The 20,229-nt window shown below is 44.9% G+C and overlaps 1 protein-coding gene across 5 annotated transcripts in view; it reads left to right on the top strand.

Annotated features, from left to right (window-relative positions):
• Gak (cyclin G associated kinase) overlaps positions 1-20,229 on the top strand; it is a 55,024-nt gene that overhangs the window by 7,148 nt on the left and 27,647 nt on the right. For 3 of the 5 annotated variants that reach the window (XM_041632111.1, XM_041632110.1, XM_041632109.1), the window contains exons 5-14: positions 1,305-1,447; positions 4,139-4,264; positions 6,925-7,014; positions 8,852-8,987; positions 11,394-11,506; positions 13,449-13,539; positions 14,872-14,995; positions 18,305-18,354; positions 18,891-19,039; positions 19,953-20,075. In XM_041632111.1, coding sequence (XP_041488045.1) covers positions 1,305-1,447; positions 4,139-4,264; positions 6,925-7,014; positions 8,852-8,987; positions 11,394-11,506; positions 13,449-13,539; positions 14,872-14,995; positions 18,305-18,354; positions 18,891-19,039; positions 19,953-20,075 — 1,145 coding nt within the window. The remainder of the gene's footprint in view (positions 1-1,304; positions 1,448-4,138; positions 4,265-6,924; positions 7,015-8,851; positions 8,988-11,393; positions 11,507-13,448; positions 13,540-14,871; positions 14,996-18,304; positions 18,355-18,890; positions 19,040-19,952; positions 20,076-20,229) is intronic. The other 2 variants (XM_041632112.1, XM_041632113.1) reach the window with 2 other exon arrangements.

Below are 20,229 nucleotides of genomic sequence, written 5' to 3'. Positions count from 1 at the left end.
GGACTGTGTGATGCCTATGCTGAGGGAAAACTACGGTACAACTGGCTGCTTATGTGTCCACCTGAGCAGTGAGTGTTGGGACAGAAGAGGCCCAGAGAGGAAAAGGAGCTTGCCACACATGACCATCTGAGTTCAGTCCTTAAGACACACATGGTGAGAGAAGAGGACAACTACCACAAATTGTCCTCCGACCTCCTGTGTGCATTGTCACCACACGCCCACGTGAAATTTTTAAAGATGTAATAAAAAAATAAATGTTTTAAAAAATTTTGCATGTGTATGAGGATTTTACCTGCCTGTGTGTATGTGTGCTACATATGTGTTAGTGCCTATGATGGTCCGAAGAGAATATCAGGTCCCCTAGAACTGGAGTTATGGATGGTTATGAACCACTATGTGAATCCTAGGAAACAAACCCAAGTCCTCTTCAAGAGTAATAGGTGCTCTTAACTGCTGAGCCATCTCTCCAGCCCCAAAATAAATGAACTTTAAGGTAGTCTTGTGGCTTATTATGGTGGCATATGTATATGCTTTCAAAAAGGCAAGTTTTTGTAATTCTGTATCAAAACAATAAAAATCTCTTAATTCTTACCAAGAATGAGCTATCAAATGCGCCAGTTAAAAGTTGCATTATGATCAGTCTGACATAGAGCTTAGGTGGACAAACCTGCTCCTGCCCCTTGGAGCCTGCCCGTGTTTCACCATGGTCCACTGTTCGTCTGGATTTGTAAATAGATTCTGCAAATCAAGTGTGTTGGGAGCAGAAATAGTTTAATCCTGCAAGAGTTAGAAGCCAGCATGGGGCTACCAGCAAGCCATGGTGTAGTTCTGGACCAGGGGACTGTGGTGAGGAATTGTAGTGAGGGTCAGGGTTTCTGCTCTGCCTCTGCTGTGCTGTGCATATAAGCCTAGAACTTCCGGTTTGTGATCATTCTTTCAGTGACCTTGGTCACTGCCTCGGTCTTAGCTGCTAGAACTTTTCCCTCTGCCTTCAAAGCTTTCTCATATGATGGTTTTTGCTTCTTATTTTGTCCCAGGGATGCTTCAAACCATTTCCTTCCCCTACCCTCCCTGGAGCAGGGGTAGTTCTCATACCCAGAGTTACAAGGACCCCCTTTTATTTGCCTTCCTACAGAAGTTTAAGGAGTGACTAGAGTGGCACTGACTGGGTATACACCCTGACTAAGGCCTTAGAAATGCCACTCCCACCTGGGCTGCCATACACAGAGACAGACCAAACCTGTAAACAAGTAGAGTATAGCATTCTGAACCCCAGGGTGAATAAATTCACTTGTCTTCTTTAGGACAGCTGGTGGAGTTTCTCAGGAGAGTTGAATGTAAAGGCCCTCTGTCCTGCGACAGCATTCTGAAGATCTTCTACCAGACATGCAGAGCAGTGCAGCATATGCACAGGCAGAAACCACCCATCATCCACAGGGATCTCAAGGTACCAGCTGGGTTACGTTGCTGGCTGTATGTCTTCACACTCTGTTCTCCTACTAGTCCTTGTGCCCCTCATGCTTGGTCAGCTATTTGCTCAGCTATTGTCCAGTCATTCTAAGCTTCTCAGTTGCCTTTGCTCACAGAATTGCTGCCATGGTGCAGTTCTGACCTTGGTGGGGAATCACTTACATGAAAAAACTTCTATTGTGCATCTCCAGCTATGGGCGGTGTGAGTGTACCACAGCCTAGCTGAGGGTGGCACCTGCCTGTCTGAATTACTGTGTTTTTTTTAACTGGTGTAGCCGGGCTGAGGAGTATAGTCATTTGAGTTTCTTTCACCTTTTTCTGTTATTAATGAAGCTGAGTATTTATAGCTACCAGCACCTTATTCTTCAGTTTCTTTTTATTTTGCTTTTCTCCCACTTATTCTTTTCCCTTTGTTTATATATATTTGACTTACTAGAATTCCTGGTATATTATTGAATAAAACCTTTAAAGTTGTATTGCCATAGCCTAGTGTTCATTTCCCTGTTGTGTCTATTTAAAAAAAAATCTGAAACTGGGTTGTTGAGATGGCTCAGCAGGTGAAGGCATTTTCTACCCAGCTTGATGTTTTAGCTACTTTCCTACTGTTGTGAAGAGATGCCATAACCAAAGCAACTTAGAGAAGAAAACATTCAGTTCCTTATAGTTTTAGAGGTGAGTCCATGACCATCATGGTGAGGAGCATGACAGCAGACAGGCAAGCAGGCGTGATGTAGAACAGAATAAGAACTTACTTTACATCCTGGTCCTCAAGTTGGAGGCAGAGGTAATCGTGGGGAAAGACTGGGAATAACAGAATTTTGAAACCTGAAAGCCCATCCCCTCTGACACACCTCCTCCAACAAGGCCACACCTCCTAACCCTTCCCAAAACAGTTCCACCAATTAGAGACCAAGCCTTCAAACCTTTGGAGCCTGTCCTGGAACTAGTTCTTGTAGAAATCACAGGATCCACCTGCCTCTGCCTCCTGAGCGCTGGGATTAAAGGCATGCACCACCACCTCCCGGCCGCCCATTTCATCTAAACCACCACACCTGACAACTTTTTTTTTTTCTCCCTCCCCCACACCTGACAACTTTGAGTTGATTTTTAGGTTCCATGTGATGAAAGGAGAGAACTTGCTCTCTGTGACATCCACAGATATGCTGTTGCATGCATACACCTCTTTACACACACAAAAAAATCACTCATTCTTTCTTTTTTTCTTTCTTTAGACTTGAAGACAATGTGGTTATTGGTGGTGGTAGGTGGATGTGTGTTTAAAAAGTGAATATAAAGAATAAAATTAGTGGAGAATCAGTCACCTACCCACTGAGGTGTCTGCACAGGTGAAGCCTGTAGCCTTCTACTTCAGGAGCCCCAAGAGCTGGCTGCCCCGTAGTCACTGCGTGCTGTGAAACAGGCACATCAGTGTGGCAGATCTGACTTGTGCAGCAGCCAGTGCCTGCTTTCAGTGATGATGTTCTTGGTCCCCTTGATGCTACACAGTTTGTTTTCTGGGCTGGTGGGTGTCATTTGAATGTACCTGTACCTGTGCATTCTTTTGCGCCTGGCTTTTGCTCAGTGTTATGTTCAGTTCCATCTGTATTTCTGTGTAGCCTTATCTCATGGACTATAGATTGTGGGACTTTCTCAGTGTGTAGCTTTTCTTCTGTGAACAACGTGGCACATCTGTTTTACCTCCCTTGTTTGTAGCTGACTCTGCTGGCCTGTGTGTCCTGAGAATAGTTCCATCTGGCTCATCTATGGAGCAAGTGTCCTCTGTGGTTGGAGGGTACAGGCATCTAACCCAGGGTGTTCTGGAGACAAACAAGCTTCATAGTTCTTCCCTTTGCCAGCCTGTGGTATTACATACACTTCAACCTTGACAGATCATACAAGTAGCTATAGTTTATTTGCATTTTCATTTTGCAGGTTCCTACCTCCTTAAAACTCTGAATTTTATTAGAATTGCTATGACTCTTCATCGTGGTTGATAGACTGTCAACAGAGAGCTAGACTAGGAATGGTAGGTGGCTGGCTGACCTGTGTTGGGACACTCTACTCTGATGAATGCACAGAATACTTAATGTATCTAGAAAGAGGAACAGGATGTCAGTAAAGCTATGTACTGGAATTAGGATTACATGTAATTTTATGAGTCATGGATTTAAAATTTGGCTGGGTGTATTAATGTGTGTCTTTAATGCCAGCATTTGGAAGGCAGAGGCAGGTAGATCTCTGTAAGTTCAGGGCCAGCCTGGTCTATATAATGAGTTCCTGGCCAACCAAGGCTACAAAGTAAGACCCTATCTTAAAAAAATAAACAAAAAACTCAATTATTTTGATGGTTTCTAAACAGAAAGTCTTTTGTCTATCTTTATTAGATTTATTCTTAAATTAATGTAGATATTAGTGGTATATTTTATTCTTTATCTTCTGACTTTTCATAAGGTTCATTGTCTTTCATTAGGTTATCTGTTTGCTGGGTGGATGTTTTTAACTTTACGAAATTTTATAGTAGCCCCTAGCAGCCAGCAGCCTGGACCTTGATGCAAAGGGTTTTCCTGATAAGGAACTGAACATGACTAATACTCCTGTTTGTCTTTGCTGGGGTTTAGGTTCCATGTACACACTAAGTTCATAAGAATCGTCCTTTGGCATTTTGCAGGTTGAAAACTTACTGCTTAGTAACCAGGGGACCATTAAGCTGTGTGACTTTGGCAGTGCCACAACCATCTCCCATTATCCTGACTACAGCTGGAGCGCCCAGAAGCGAGCCATGGTGGAGGAAGAGGTGAGGCATGCATTTGAGTCCCCCTCTGAGTCTTCGGGTACAAGTCTGAGTATGACTTTATAAATAAAAATTCTTAGCAGATTCCCTGCTACTGTATCCTGGGAGCATGATCATCTTCCTGGCTTTACTCTGCTAATTTGTAGCCACAGCTTTAAACAGAATGGATAATTCATTTGATCTCATACTATTGTTATCAACCTACCTTTAAATATCGTCATTCTGTTGATTTCTTAGAATTATTTTTATTGTCTTAAATATACACAACAAGTTTTATTTTAACATTTTAAGTCAGATTTCAGTGGCATTAAGATACACACATTAGGGACTAGAGAAATGGCTCAGAGATTAGGAGCACTGGCTGCTCTTCCAGAGGTCCTGAGTTCCAGTCCCAACTACATGGTTGCTCATAACCATCTATAATGGTGCCCTCTTCTGGTGTGCAGGCATACATGAAGGCAGAATACTATATACATAAATAAATAAATTTTGTTTGTTTGTTTTGAGACAGGGTTTCTCTGTAGTTTTGGAGCCTGTCCTGAAACTAGCTCTTATAGACCAGACTGGCCTTGAACTCACAGAGATCGCCTGCCTCTGCCTCCTGAGTGCTGGGATTAAAGGCATGTGTCACCACCACCCAACTCAAATAAACAAATCTTTAAAAAAAGAAAAAGATACTCACATTATTGTGCAGCTATCTCCAGTTTTTTTCTGTTATTCTAAACTTAGAAAAAAATGTAATGTCATTTGGATGGCTGAATATGTGGCTCAAAGCATAAGCAAGGGCCTAAATTCAATCCCTAGTATAAAATAATTATTTAGAAATATTCTTTCTTGAGAGGCCTGCAGCTTAGTTCAGGTGAAGCCACTTCAAGGCCAGATTGCCTCTCAGGAGAGGACACTTGCTTCCTAGGGATGCATCTGTGGAAGAAGAGGCATAACTACTCTGGTATAATGCCTGTCAGGGACAATTGTACTTATTGCTTAGCATGATGCAGACCTTATTAAAGGCAGGATTTCTGGGCTACTTGGAGCCATGCTTGTTGGACCAAGTGTGTCCTTACCTTTGCAAAGATGATGCAGAATTTCCCTGTTGAGTTTGAAGCCCAAGAAGGATACTTGAAAGCCCTGCCCTTGCTGCTCAGCATTCGTCCCACTGTATATGCGGTGTCTCAGTTTTCAGTATATCAGAGTTGTCAGTCACCACCCCTGTGAGTGAAAACCATTCAGGTCAAGTGTGTGTTTGGATCATCAGTCCAGTCTAGTTCCTTTTGCTTAGTGATCCTTTTTCAGTGCCCTGCCTATCTGGGACATGTGGATACAGTCCTGCGTCCTTTCATTATGCCCGTCTGTTGTGTGTAGAGTTCAACTCCTTTCTCCTAGCTTCTGGTGTCCTGCAAGTGTAGTAAATAGGGGCGGCGGGGCTGCGTTCCCAGCACCCCGGCTGCCTGCTCGGCTAGCTTATGCCCCGAAATAATTACACGGACACTGTATTCTTTTAATCACTGCTTGGCCCATTTCTATCTAGCCTCTTCTAGGCTAACTCTCGCACCTGGACTAGCCCATTTCTAATATTCTATGTAGCACAGCTAGGTGCGCTTACCGGGAAGATTCTAGCCTACGTCCATCCTGGGTCGGAGCATGGCGTCTCTCTGAGGCGTCTGCTCCCGAGAGGAGAGCTGTCGAGTCTGAGCTCACTTCCTCTTCCTCCCAGCGTTCTGTTCTGTTTACTCCTCCCACCTATCTTCTAACCAATGAGGGCCAAGCAGTTTCTTTTTATTTAACCAATGACCTTCCTCCATCATGCAAGTCTCCTTCAGTGCTGATGACTCTTTTTAACCCATCTTTGCTGTCTGCTACTGACTGTAGTACTCTGCTCATCTCTGAAGTTAGGAGCCCAAGAACCTGCTTATGTATTTGTTATTCATAAGGTCTTGGATACCATTTTTCCCATGGTCACGATTCAGTAGGTCTATTTTGGTGGAAAATGTCCTAGATTTGCTTCACAAGCATCTGGATTCTTTTGACATTTACCATCTGGTATGGTTTTAATGTGGTTTGTTTCTCCAAACTTATACTGAGCTTAATCCTGATTGTGAGGTATTCATAGTGTAGAATCTTACATCAACTATGGTGTTTAGAAATGGACCCTTTTAGAAAGAATTTAGGATTAGATAAGGTCATCAGGATGGAGCCCAGTGTTTGAATTCTGGTGGCTTTCTAAAAAAGACCAGAAGACTTCATTATTTCTTAGGTTATACAGGCTATCTCTCGACTAGAACTCATCTGGAAGCCTCTTTAGTATTTAGTATTTCCTTTTGCTCATCGTGTAAGCTTTGATCACTCTGAAAGAGGTTTCTTATGCCGGGTATGTTTGTTTACTTTGAGGAAATAAAATACTCCAGTGGGTTAATACTTTGACTTGATTCCTTTCATTAATCCTGGGTGGCCATGAGAGATTACAATTTATGTAAGGAAAGTAGTGGTGCAGCATTGCATTGCTGGAGGAGTGGCCAGAGGTCCTTCCAGAACACAGTGAGAGGAAAAGTCACTGTGTTAGCCTTCAGTAGAAATCTTAGAAAGTTGTAGGGTCTCTGTGTAAAATAAAATAAAAAAAAATAATGCTTATGTCTAACTTCCCCTGAAATATTTGTTTTCTTCAGATCACGAGGAATACCACACCCATGTACAGAACGCCAGAAATTGTAGACCTGTATTCCAACTTTCCCATTGGCGAGAAGCAGGATATCTGGGTGAGGCCTGAATCCTTCTCTTGCTGGTGCCTGGTTAGGTCATGGCAGGAGCTGCAGAGGCTTCATGTCCCATCAGCTCCCCTCTCTTATTTTCCCTGCCCTTATCAGTTGTGACTGCTACCAGAGGTGAATTAACAGAGCAATTGAAGGGGAAGCTGGAAAGATAGATGGCTTAGTGGTTAAGAACACTTGTTCCTCTTGCAGAGAACCCAGGTTCGATTCCCAGTGCCCATATGCTGACTTACAGTCATCTATAACTCCAGTTCAGGTGACCTAAAACCCTCTTCTGGCTTCCAAGGGCAAAAGGCATAACATTCATAAACATAAAATAAATAAATCTTCAAAAAAATAGTAGAGCGATTGAAGTAACAGCATGACTTTGAGTCTGCACAGGCATCTCATGACAGACAATACAGACAATTTTCACTGCTGTTCTACTTCTGGAGTCTTGAATTCCAGGCCCAGGGATGTCTCTGCAAGGGTACCTAATACCCTCTGGGACTGTCGTCATCCACAGACATCTACTTTTCTTTCACACCGGTACAGTTGACACAAGAGACCTCTGTGACCTCAAGTCTGTCCCACATGTACAGTAATCAGTCAGTTACAAAAGGATGTCCCTGGGGCATTCTTAGGCTGTCTTTTTGCCAGCTGTGGTGTCAGGAGCCCGACATGCCCACTTCCACCCCTCTGGACAACAGTAGTAGTCACAGATTGTTTTCTTGTGCTTCTAACTGACTGACTAGAAGCCTAGCTTTCCACAAACCCCTCCTGGGGTTAGGAACACATTTACTAGTTGATTATCACAGAGGATATCATAACTGATAATGATAGAGCCTGTAGGAGAGTAGGTGGGGGTCTCACTACTCTACCAAAGTTTACCACCCTCTGAGTGAGATCTTCTATCTGCTCAGCTGTCTGAGAGCTCCCATGAATCTTGGCATTTGCATTTTGTGGAGACCTTATGGTTGATCACAACATTGGTCAGGGTCAGTCAGTTTAACCCTCATTTCCTCTGTCCTCTCAGAGATTGAGGCCTCTAATCCTGATTTTTGTCTTGGTCTTTCTGGTGACATGCCCCACCTTGAAGCTACATACAGATGGCCAGCAATCAAGGACTTTAGGAGTTATATGGTAGGAAATAGAAGAAGACTAATTATATAATTTTGCATGACCCCTGTTTACACACTGAGCTGGACCCTCCTTGTGACTAGAGCTATTATTTCCCTAGGGACTCAGACAGTGGTGGCATCATCAGCCCCCAGACACTGTCAAGGACTTATGTATTTGAAGTTTATAGGGGCCAGTGCTAACCCCACTAATGAAGACACATCGTCATTAATTTCTTAGTCCACCCTAGGGTATTCTCAGCACACATCTGGATAAAATCCCACTGCTTCAGTTTCCCCCGTTCACACTGTTGGGTGTAGTGAGTAGGACAAACCATTCCCATGGACGGAATTGCTGTTTACTGGCCCATCTTGCCAGGTTGACTTTTTAAATTTTAAATTACGTGTATGTGTGAGTCTGAGGGTCAGTGTGTGTGTGTGTGTGTGTGTGTGTAGTAAGTACTAGTGCCTGAGGAGGCCAGAGGCATTAAATCTCCTTGGAACTGGAGTTGCAGGTGGTTGTAAGGTGCCAGACATGGATTCTGGAAGAGCAGTTCTTTTGTCCCCTCTGCTGATGACCTTGGCTCCTGGGTCCCTGCACAGCCTCTCGTGCCCTTTGTAATTGCACAGTCCTCCCACCCTCAGCACTCAGCCTCTGTCCTCCCTGCACGTTCTCATTCCATCGTTAATCTGCCTCTCAGACCCTGCTCTCCGTGTTTTCCCCACAGGCACTGGGCTGTATCTTATACCTACTATGTTTCCGGCAGCATCCTTTTGAGGATGGAGCAAAACTTCGGATAGTCAATGGGAAGTACTCCATTCCTGTGAATGACACTCGTTACACAGTCTTCCATGACCTTATTCGTAAGTTCCTGTTGTGAATTTGCTTGATTTAGAAACCTGAGGAAATGAGCTTCCCTGTTGGGTTTTAGGTGCAGCTGCTCATCCTTTGGCCATGTGGTCCCACATTTGCCTCTATAGCTGATGTTCTGACAGCATCTTGGCGGGGGGGGGGGCTTTCTCATGGAGCTGCCACCTGCCCACCCTTCTGGTGAGCTTATGGTATTCTGAGTGGCCACTTCTGATAGACCTGTTTAGTTTTTGTAGATATTCTGTCATTCTCTCCTTTGCTTCTGAAGTCAGTACTATGGGTAAAGTATATGATCTTTGTTCTGTAACCTTTGCAATAGCAGGTGGTGCTGTCCTGTGGAAGCCCAGGGCTGTAGGTGATATGGGGCTTGTTGTTCTTAATTCCTGCGGGTTAGACGAGGGTTACGCGAGGAAAGACACAGAAGGTGGCAGTCCCACGTGGGTGCACTTTTAATGGAGGAGGGGCAACAAACAGGTGGGGAGGGGCGTGCAAACACGGTAGGGAAGGCGGGAAGGAAAAAGAGGCAAGAAGGGGTGAACTCGTGACTTGTCCTTGCTTTTAACGGAGGATGCAAAGGCTTCTGGGAAATGTGTCCCGCGCTTGCGTGCGCTGGAGTCCAGAGGGATGCTGGGAGTTGTAGTGTTGCAAGAGAACAACATTTCACCCTTTTGGTTTGATTAAAAAAATTGGGGGACCTTAAAGGGTAGGGAATGGGGGCGTAGTCCAGTCTCTCATGGCTGCTTCCTGCTGGCTTTGGGCGTTGAGGGGTCCAGGGACTGTCCGATTATCTTGGCAATGTCCCATTGGCGTTTGCGGTCGCTGGTGTAGTTGGTCACTGATGTCCAGGGTTGCTGGCTGGTGTAGTTGGTCAATGATGTCCAGGGTTGCTGGCTGGTGTAGTTGGTCACTGATGTTTGAAGTCCTGGCTGTCGTCTGAGGCGGCTGATTGAAGAAATCTGTGTGGCTTTTCCTGAGTAGCTGGGTCATCATTAAGATGCTGGAAGGCAAAAGTTGCATTAGTAAAAGAAAAAAAATTAAAAGAAGGGGGGGATTTTTGGGGAGCTGGGGTGAAGGGGGGGAGGAGAGGGTCTTAGGATGTCCGGGGTTAAGAATGATAAAAAAATTAAGTGATACTTATTCCTTTGTGTTTGATCCGTTGGGCTGGCATCCCGGAGCTTAAGGAAACTGTCTTAAAAGAAATAGATTCTAACCATACATCTCTTAACATTTCAGGGGCCACTGCTGCAGTCAGCGGCTGGCCTGTTACGTTAAAGAGCTTTGTAGAGGAGAATCTGCTTACCACTTGACTCCGTATTTGATGGGGGTACCTGTAACGACAGCTAGACGGTTATTTATGAATTTAAAGAAGGGAGGGTGTGTTAACACAGCGACGGATTGGGACCATTGTTTTCCTTAGACTGTAGTAGGGGGGGCTGAATCCGGCGTCCTTTGGAACTTAAGAGTACAGGGTCCGGTTTGAGTCACCGTGTATGAAGGATTATCTTGAGCTGTGGAGATAAACGGTTTAAGATGTGACAGGTGAATCCAATGAGGAATTCCTTTAAGCTTGGCAGCTGTGGGAGTTAAAAGAATTACTTTGAAAGGGCCCTGCCATTTAGGGGAAAGGGGTGAAGGGCGCTGGCCTGGGGGTGAGAGTAATACCTCATCCCCTATTTTAACTGGCGGCGGACATGTATTAGCACATGGTCGAGTTAGTGAGTGATCTGTGAAGTCCCATAGTAGTGAGCGTAAGTGGAACAGGAGGGGAGTGAGCAGGTGGTCAGGAAGGGGGGAGGTCTCCGATGAGAAGCCGGGGGTTAAGACCGGCCGCCCATACATGAGTTCAAAGGGTGAGATGAGGAGGGGGCCCCTTGGAAGGGCTCGGAGTCGGAAAAGAGCTAAAGGCAGGAGCCTTACCCAGTCGAGGTGGAGCTCTTGTGACATCTTAATGAGGGCTTCCTTTAAAGAGCGGTTAGTTCGTTCTACCTTACCTGACGACTGAGGATGGTACGGTATATGAAAATTCCAGGGGATCCCGAGCGCTTTAGACAGATTTTGAGAAATCTGAGAAGTAAACTCTGGACCGTTATCTGACTGAAGAGAAGTTGGGAGTCCAAACCGAGGAATAATCTCTCGGAGAAGAATATCAGAGACTGTCTGGGCCCTCTTGTTAGAGGTGGGGAAGGCTTCAACCCACCCAGACATTGTATCCACCAGAACCAGGAGATATTTAATCCTCCTGACTGTGGGCATATGAGTAAAATCCAGCTGCCAATCAGTTCCCGGAAGGGAGCCCCTTGCTTGGTGGGTAGGGAAAGGGAAGCTACGATATTTAGTCCTGAGATCTGACTTTTGGCAAGAGAACAACAGGGCTAAATTGTGTTATTATTTTGCCTTAGGTGCAATGCTAAAGGTCAACCCAGAGGAGAGGCTGTCCATTGCTGAAGTTGTCCGACAACTTCAGGAAATTGCAGCAGCCAGGAATGTGAACCCCAAGGCCCCCATCACAGAGGTAAGGACATCATGAGGCTCTTGTTGTCCATGCCTAGACCTTGAAGGTGTTGTGTATTTATTCTGTGTCTCTCTCTCTCTCTAATCTTTTGTGGGTTTTTGTTTTTCTTTTTTGTTTTGAGACAGGGTCTCTCTGTGTAAATTTGGAGCCTGTCTTAGCACTCACTCTCTAGACCAGACTGGCCTCGAACTCATAGAGATCCTCCTGTCTCTGCCTCCCGAGTGCTGGGATTAAAGGTGTGCGTCACCACTTCCCAGTGGTGTTGTGTATTCTTGGCATTAGCCTGAGGCTCCTTTATCTGGTCTAACTGAAGTTACAGGCCCTCACAGACTCATGACAGGCACTCCTGTGGGTCCTGGCTCAGATGGTCTCAAACTCTGAAATGCTCACTTAGATGAGCCAAAAGAGTGGCTCTATCATATCATCTGGTAGGTTTTTTTGTTTGGTTTGGTTTTTTTTCTGGGTTCAGGTGATATTTGTTAGTATCTATATCTCACAGTTTCTGGGAGTGTGGTTTTACTCATCCCCATACTTAAGACAGGATCAGGGCATATGATTGCTGGCCATCCTCTGCCTTGTGTCCTACTGTTGTACTGAGGCACCTTCTGTCATGTACTTGGGAAAAGCAGGCAGTCCGAGAAGACGTTGTGGCATGTGGACCAGGAGTCTTTCTAAAACAGCCATAAATCTTGTAGTGCGGGCAGCTGGGGTGCTGGGGACACAGCCCCGCTGCCTCCCTTATTACTACAAAATCTAGCCTACACCCTCAGGATATAGGTAGGTCCTTGAGCATCTCTAAGAATCCAACATCCATGTCCACCTTATGCACAGCTCTGGCTGAGGCCTGATTCTGCTGCCCTACCTTCTAGCTCATTCCTGCAGTGAGGAGACTAAGTTCCTGGTTATAGTTTTGTCTGCTTCCTGTTGTTGGTTCTTTCACACCTAGAAGCAGAGCTTCCCCGAGTCTATTGATATTGAACTAGTTATCAGGGTGGTTAAGGTCTATGCTGCTGAAGGGCAGGGGTAGAACATGGAAGAGAGGACGTTTGGATATACTGGTCTGAGTCCTCATCTGTGGGTAGGGATCCTCAGAGAAGTCGTGGGGAGAAGAGGTCTGTGACTCCTTTAGGAGAACCTGCTGATAAGACCCTTTCTATTGGCACTAGAGGGATCTCAGAACTACAAACAGTGTGTACTGAGGATGGCAGGTTGATGATATGGGTGCTTTTGACAAGTTCTTTGGTTGATCAGGTTGATGGTAATAGGTCAGAAGGACAAAGAAGGCATTGGGGGATTGCTTTGTGGCAGGGCTACCTGGGGCCTGTCCTGTTACCTTTGGTCCTTTGCAGGAGTGTTTGATGGCTGTCTTGGAGACCACTGAAAGGTAGGATGCAGGACTGTGGGCCTTGTTCCTCATAGTGTGTCAGGGAAGAAGTACTGTGCCAGTGAAGACACAAAGAGTTTTATGATTGTAGTGCTTAGAGAACTCATGAACTTTCTCTGAACCAACCAGCTCCTTAGACAATATGCACTGTGGACTGAATTCAAAGAATAATGCAAGGTTGGTCCAAGGAGCCACACAGCACTAGGTATTAGTGTTCTGGGCTGCATGCCTGATACATCTACTCAAAATGGTCGAGTAGATTTGGGAGGAAATGGAATAGGAAGAATGGATTTTATGTCCATAAAGGTCTAGATATGTCTTCATAGGATAAAGGTGTTAGCATTTGTCTGATGTTACTCCCTAGGTTACCCTGAATGTTGTTTTAAAGCTGTGGAAGTTTTGTTTTATTTCTACCCCTGCCAAGACTCCTGTGTGTTATCCTTGTGTAGAGTAAAGCAGATGGAGGTCTGTTCATCAACTGAGGGCACAGTGCTAAGTGCAGGTGCAAACGAGCTCTGGCTTTGTTTGAAGCTGACGCCATGCTTTTGAATCTTACAGCTGCTGGAACAGAATGGTGGCTTTGGGAATTCAGGGCCTTCGAGAGCACCACCTGCTCCTGGGGGCCCTGTGAATAGCAGTTACGGTGGAGGTAAGTGCCCCAGCCTAACCACTGGCCTTTCTCACCGGTTGTTTACCAGGTGCCCAGTATTCATCAGAGCAGATATCAAGGGTTTTTCAGCTGGTAATTGGCTCTACCATTCTAAGGAACTCATAGTTCTTTTGAGCCTTTGTGTTCAGAGTAGAATGCAGAATTTTACAGGGCATTTGTATTCAAAATCAGCCAAGGTAAGAGTTCTCAGGGCAAGATCCAGGAGAAACAAATTTGGAGTCACATTAGCACTTAATAAAGCAAGGGTTAACTCACTTGCCATTCAGGATATAATGAAACAAGTCTTCCAGGCATGGTTGACCATAGTCTCTAGCTCCTCTGAAGGGTACACTGTATCCTGGACATCTGCACAGTTCAAAACCTATGGAAACCCTTCATAAAAGAAGACCTTCCAGGGTGCCTCTCAGAAATTATCAAGGCCAAACCTGCTTTAGACAAGGTTAGCAGATGATACCTTACGGTCACAGTGTACTACAGGTACCTACTAGGAGGAGAGAAGGAGAGAGATGGGGGTCCTAGGAGCTAGAGTGCAGTAGGAAGGGTTGAGGGCTGTTCCTGCTGGTTTGTGAAGGCCAAGCCACAGAACAGTGGTCTTCCATCTCATGTGGATGGTCACCTTAAGAGCATCAATGAGGGAGAGGAGGACTCTGAAACAGATATGGTCTTGGACTGACTGTGGGATGAGTCATTTTCTAATCTCTTTTTTGTGATGTCAAGGACTAACTGTGTCCTTCTCTAGATCTTTGTTTCCTAGAGAGGAGGTTCTTGTCTCCAATGATTGGCTACCGCAGTGTCCTAGTACTTGAGGTTTTTACACGGTGCCTAGCATGTGTGGTACAGTTGTAGACCATGGAGAGTGGGTCTCAGGGTGTCTTTTACATCATGCTATATGGGTTTATTGTTTGTGGAGCTGTTCAGAGCCTAAGTCACATCTGTGTTAGCTCTACCACCACAGTTTGAGGGTGTCACTGTGGTCTCAGAGTCCACTTTTGTTGGCTTTACCTGCACTCACTTTAGAAAGAGTATCATGCAGTTACCATTTTGTCCTGTAGTTACCATTTTGTCCTGTAGTTACCATTTTGAGACTGTGACTCATAGTTGGTACAGTTCCAGGTAGAAACTGGATTTGATGTGTTCACATAGCCTTCTGTGCCTACATTGCCCTTTCCTTGAGTCTCTGAAATTGTTGGAAACAACAGGCTATCACTTGCTAGTGGGAAAGATGGCTCACTGGTGGGTTTGAGGGAATCTGGGGAAGCAATGAGGCTTCTTGGGGACATACTCTTGACCTACTGTGGCTCTTTCCTGTAGTTATGACTCTGGCAGAGTATGACCAGCCCTATGGTGGGTTTCTCGACATCCTACGGGGCGGGACAGAACGGCTCTTCACCAACCTCAAGGATACTTCCTCCAAGGTCATCCAGTCTGTGGCTAAGTAAGTGTGAGGGCTGTCCTATCCTGTTCTTTGCCTGTATGGAGATTTCCCCAAGGCGGTGTTATATACATTGTAACCCTCTGTTAAGTCAGCGCTGAGCCAGATACAGATTTGAGTCTGGGACCTTGTCTTAGTTTGCTTTCTGTTGATGTGATGAAACACTGACCAAAACCAATCTGGAAGGGAAAGTGTTTATTTCAGCTTACAGGGTTATATTCTATTATCAAGAGAAGCCAAGGTAGGAACTGCAATCAGGAAACTCTGGAGATAGGAACTGAAGCAGAGACCATGGAGGAACGCTGCTTACTGTCTTTCTTTCTATGCCTTGCTCAGCCTGTTCTCTTATGTAGCCTAGGACCCCCTACCCCATAGGCCAGTCTTATGGAGACATTTTTCTCAATTGAGATTTCCTCTTCACAGATAATCCCAGCTTGTGTCAAGTTGACAAAACACTAACCAGCGCAAACCTAAAGCTCCTGTCTGTAGGACCCGAGACAGAACTGACTTGGTGCACCATCAGCTCAGGATCTCCTTAGCTCTGCCAGTAACTGGCATGATGACTCTGTTCTTTTTCTTTGGCATCAAATAGATGAAGCAGTTGCAGGGCAAAGTGGCACCCTCCAACATCCTCTCATTGCTAGAAGGCAGTCTCTCTGAGAGACCTGGGACACAGTAGGTGTGAGTATGTGCTTAGGAAAGTCAAATGATAGCCCACGAGCCTTGGTGAGTGTTCCAGAACAGCACTGTGTTAAAGCTTACTCCGTCAGCTCTCTGGAGGGCATTGTGACTAAATGCTCGGGTAGTCTCACTGGCCCTTACAAGGGTGTCTGCTGCTGTAGTAAGCACCACTGGATCATAGTGCTTGTAGTCCCCAAACTTCTACAGTTGATGCAACATCCTTTCCTTTGTTTTGGGGTGTGTGTGTGTGTGTGTGTGTGTGACTGTTTTATGTTCATAGCCTTAGCAGTTTCATGTGTTTGCCCTGTGCCAGTGGGGAGTGCACATGGCTGTGCCACATTGTGGAAATAGTTACGTGAGCATACAGATGCATGTGCCTTCTGCCTGGAATATATGCTTAAACTACTGGGCATGTCCAGCCTTTTGATACTGTAACATGATCTCTGTCTATATTAGGGTTCTTTAAAGGAACAGAAATGATAGAATGAATATTACATATTTTATACAGGTTTTATTAGATGATTTACAGGCTGTAATCTGGATAGTCCAGTGATGATTGTCTCGTGACAGAAAAGCCAAGAATCCAATAGTTGTTTAGTCCACACTGCTAAAGTCTAGTGAAGCAGTCACTCCGGTATCCCCATTCGGTTCTGTTGGGTCTATCTCAGGCATGATTTTTCCTTTTTTATCTTTTGGATGTTTCCTAGAGCTTTATTTAGTACTTGGGCTTTTTCGCTCTCTCTAAAGCACCACTCCTCACCATACTGCTGCTTGTTTGTGATGTTGCTGACCTCCATACCCAGGTCAAATGGCATCTCTCTCTCATTCTTACAACTTTGAGTTTATAATAAACTTTAAAACCAAAGCAACAACAACTCATGATTTTTAAGTAAGTTTATGGTTTTTTTGTTGAGCTACATTTATAACTGTCTTTGGCTGTATGAAACCTGTGGGCTACAAAGTAGACATAACTGGTAAGAGTTACATAACTCCTGTGTTTATTAAATTGATTTAAATTAGCAGTAAACTCCATCATATTTTGGTTATATCATATGTGAAAATATCCAAGTGTGGTGACAGGTGGCAAGAGTGACCACTTCAGGCACTCTTGGTTGCTTGAGGCTGCTTGATGTTTTAGAAGTCAAGATCTGGGCCACCCTGGTCTATGTTAGGTACAAACCTATGTGTATACCCTTGAGCCTGTGCCCAGAGCTAAACTGTTTAGGTCCCCTGTACTTTCTCCTAAACAGGCTAGCGGTTAGGATATACTGTATGTGGAGCCCTAAGTGATACTCAGTACCTATTGTATACCACTAGGTGTCTCGCGTGTGCTTTCCTGTACCTGACCTAATGCTGGGGCATGTTTGTCTTCCTTTAATGCTGTCGTCTGCTTTATATTTGCACTTCACTCTGTTTACCTTTGTAGCCCTGATTGATATGAACTCACTATGTAGACCAGGTTGCCCTTGAATTCGCAGAGATCAGAAATTTGCCTGCCTCTGCCTCCAGAATGCCGGGATTAAAGACATCTACCACCAATATCTGGTATCTTGGTTACTATTGGGTTATTGTTTTTGTGAAGAAAAAGACTGGAACTAATTAGTTCTGATATGTGGCCTGTTAGTTTTACTGCCTTTTCCCACCAAAATTTAAACACCAGATAAAACTATATTTAGTACATACTGTTTGTTGTCTCAGAAAGCCCTTTATACCCTAAGTTAGCCTGTCTTAAATAGGTTCAAATGACATTTGAAACTGTTAAGATTATCATAATCAGTGAATGATGTCAGTGAATTATAGTGTATGTCTGTTCCTTTTCCCACCTGACCCTCTGTATTGATCCCTTGTTGACTCTGCTGATACCAAGTGAGCCTTCTTTAGCTGTCTCTGACTTTCTTGTCTTGACCTCTCTGCCCAGTTATAGTGTACTACTCAAAATAGTTATGCAACACCATGTATCTTCCTCTCTCCTTTCCAACTTATCTTGGCTGTTCTAGCATATGTGCTTTTTGGTTTTTAAGAGGAATTGTATGTAGAATAAGTTTGTTGAGTTCTTGCATAGTCATTTAGGATTTGGTCTGTATTTTTGTCAGTTTTGTGAACCGATCTAGGGGATTGGTTCCTAAGAGTTTTTGGTGGCCATGAGCAGTGATGTGTCTTGGTCACTTGGATGTCTTTGTTTCCGTCCAGCAATGTCTGCTGTCTCCTTTTAGGCTTGTACAGGGCATACGGTGTGCTCTTGACTCAAGTTGCCCATCACTGCTCCTATCTAGCCCCCTAAAGCAGTGGGATCAATGACTGATGTCTACACACCCTTGTCTTTATTACTGTCAGGATTAGCCCTCAATGTTTTTGCCTTGGAGAATACTTCAGAAAGCAAAAGATGGCTAAAGCCCTTCTGGGACTGCTGTCTCCCACTTTCAGGTGTTTTATGCCACTTCTCATTGGGTGTCAGCTCATACAGCAAAGTTACACACAAGACCTTGTGCACATGCACACACATACTTCTCATGGGTTGCAGCCTGCCAGCAAGGTTACCTCAGCATTCTAGGACTTGGGCTCCACTTAATGTTCTTAAGATATAACTGCCAAGTGTGTTTCTGTAGTGATTGAATGTTCTTTTCATTCCAGCTATGCAAAGGGTGATCTGGACATATCTTATATCACATCCAGAATTGCAGGTATGTCTAATTGGATGATAGACATCTATAGGGGACTTAGACAAGGGGCCCAGTATGCCTCTTTAGCCTCTTTGGTAGCCATGGATTCATCTGAGGTATGACGTGGAGACTGCCCAGATTGGTGGTGGGTAGGTAGCCTATGTTGAGCTTATTTCTTGGCTTATGAAGAGGGCAGAACCAGTGTCAGCCCAGTAGCTGGCATGATTGGAACTCTGAGGGTACAAAGGGAATAATGTAATAGTAGGGCCATGCATATTTAAAGCTAGAAAATTTAGGCAAAAAATAATAATCAGAAGAGCTAACTGTAGCTGCTATAGACCATGATGTGTATCAGGTTTCTTGCAAACTTTTGCCAGATGTCTGTGATTAGCTTTGTGAAATTTCCTGTGTTGTAAGCTTGCACACCTCCCACTACACAGGCCGAGGGACATAAGAGGGTGAGAAGAGCTTGTGTTTTGCTAGCTACCCGGCTAGGAGGCAAGCACAGCCCAAGATGGCAATCCTTGAGCAGCTAACTTGAATCTACTCTGTTTCAGTGATGTCATTCCCAGCAGAAGGTGTGGAGTCAGCAATCAAAAACAACATAGAGGATGTGCGGTTGTTTCTGGATGCCAAGCATCCAGGACACTATGCTGTCTACAACCTGTCTCCAAGGATATACCGGGCTTCCAAATTCCACAACCGGGTAAGTGGCTTTGAACTATTTTATGATTTAAGTCATTCTTTTCCCAGTGAAGTACAGTTCTAAGTGATGGATCTGCACTAGCCTGATATGGACAGTGCTCGGCAGCTGCCAGGAGTAGAACATGGCAGCTGCCAGAGAGGCTAGGGCTAGAGGTGTAGCCGGGGCTGGGGATAGGCCAGAGTGTGAAGGGAATTCTGCAACACACACAAACACAATGTGATGAAAACCTTGGGAAGATTGTTGATTTCCAGGAACCTAGGATGACCTCCCCTTTACTGCTCCTGGGTTCCAGGACTGTTCAGTCATACATATGAACAGTCCTGAATGAATCTTGTAGCATAGGTCACTCATAGCCAAGAGAGATGTCACATGAGAACCCCAGCTGAGAAAGATGCTCAGAGACACAGGCCACCATATTTATTAAGTCATTCAAAAAAGGACAATTCTGGGGGACCAGAGAGATGGTTCAGCAGATGAAGGTGACTGCTGTCAAGCCTGACAACAAAGTTCAGTCTCTTGGACCAGAAAATCAGCTCTTACTAGTTACCCTCTAACCTCCATGTACATATGTTCTGTGGCACTTTTGTTTATGTACATAAATGGACACACACACACTGGTTAAAAAAATAAATTATTTTAAAAAGGACAGTGTTGCTGGGTCGTGGTGGTGCATACTTTTAATCCCAGCACTCAGGAGGCAGAAGCAGGCAGATCTCTGAGTTTAAGGCCAACCTGGTCTACGGAGCAAGTTCCAGGACTGCCTGGGCTATACAGAGAAATCCTGTCTCAAACACACTCACACACACACAAGGGACTATCTTGTAGGCAGGAACATGGTAACCATGTGGAGATGCCAGCCAGGTTTTTTGGGGCTGGTACAGAAACTCAGCTGAGTGAACTTTTTCCCCCACAGGTCTCTGAGTGTGGCTGGGCAGCCAGGCGGGCACCACATCTCCACGGTTTGTATACTCTATGCAGGAACATGCATGCCTGGCTCCGGGAAGACCACAGGAACGTCTGTGTTGTGCACTGCATGGTGAGTTGTGCTGGCTACTTACAGCTTTGGGCTTTGTAGTAATAAGGGCGGCGGGACTGCGTTCCCAGCACCCCAGCCGCCTGCTCGGCTTATGCCCGAAATAACAACACACAAACTGTATTCATTTAATCACTGCTTGGCCCTTTAGCTCTAG

This window comes from Microtus oregoni, unplaced genomic scaffold, assembly GCF_018167655.1.
Source record: "Microtus oregoni isolate MIOR12 unplaced genomic scaffold, Mior012 000040F_ref0000088, whole genome shotgun sequence".
NCBI classification, from domain to species: Eukaryota; Metazoa; Chordata; class Mammalia; order Rodentia; family Cricetidae; genus Microtus; species Microtus oregoni.
Note: the sequence above shows the minus strand (reverse complement) of the source record. Positions and strands in the feature narration are given on the sequence as shown.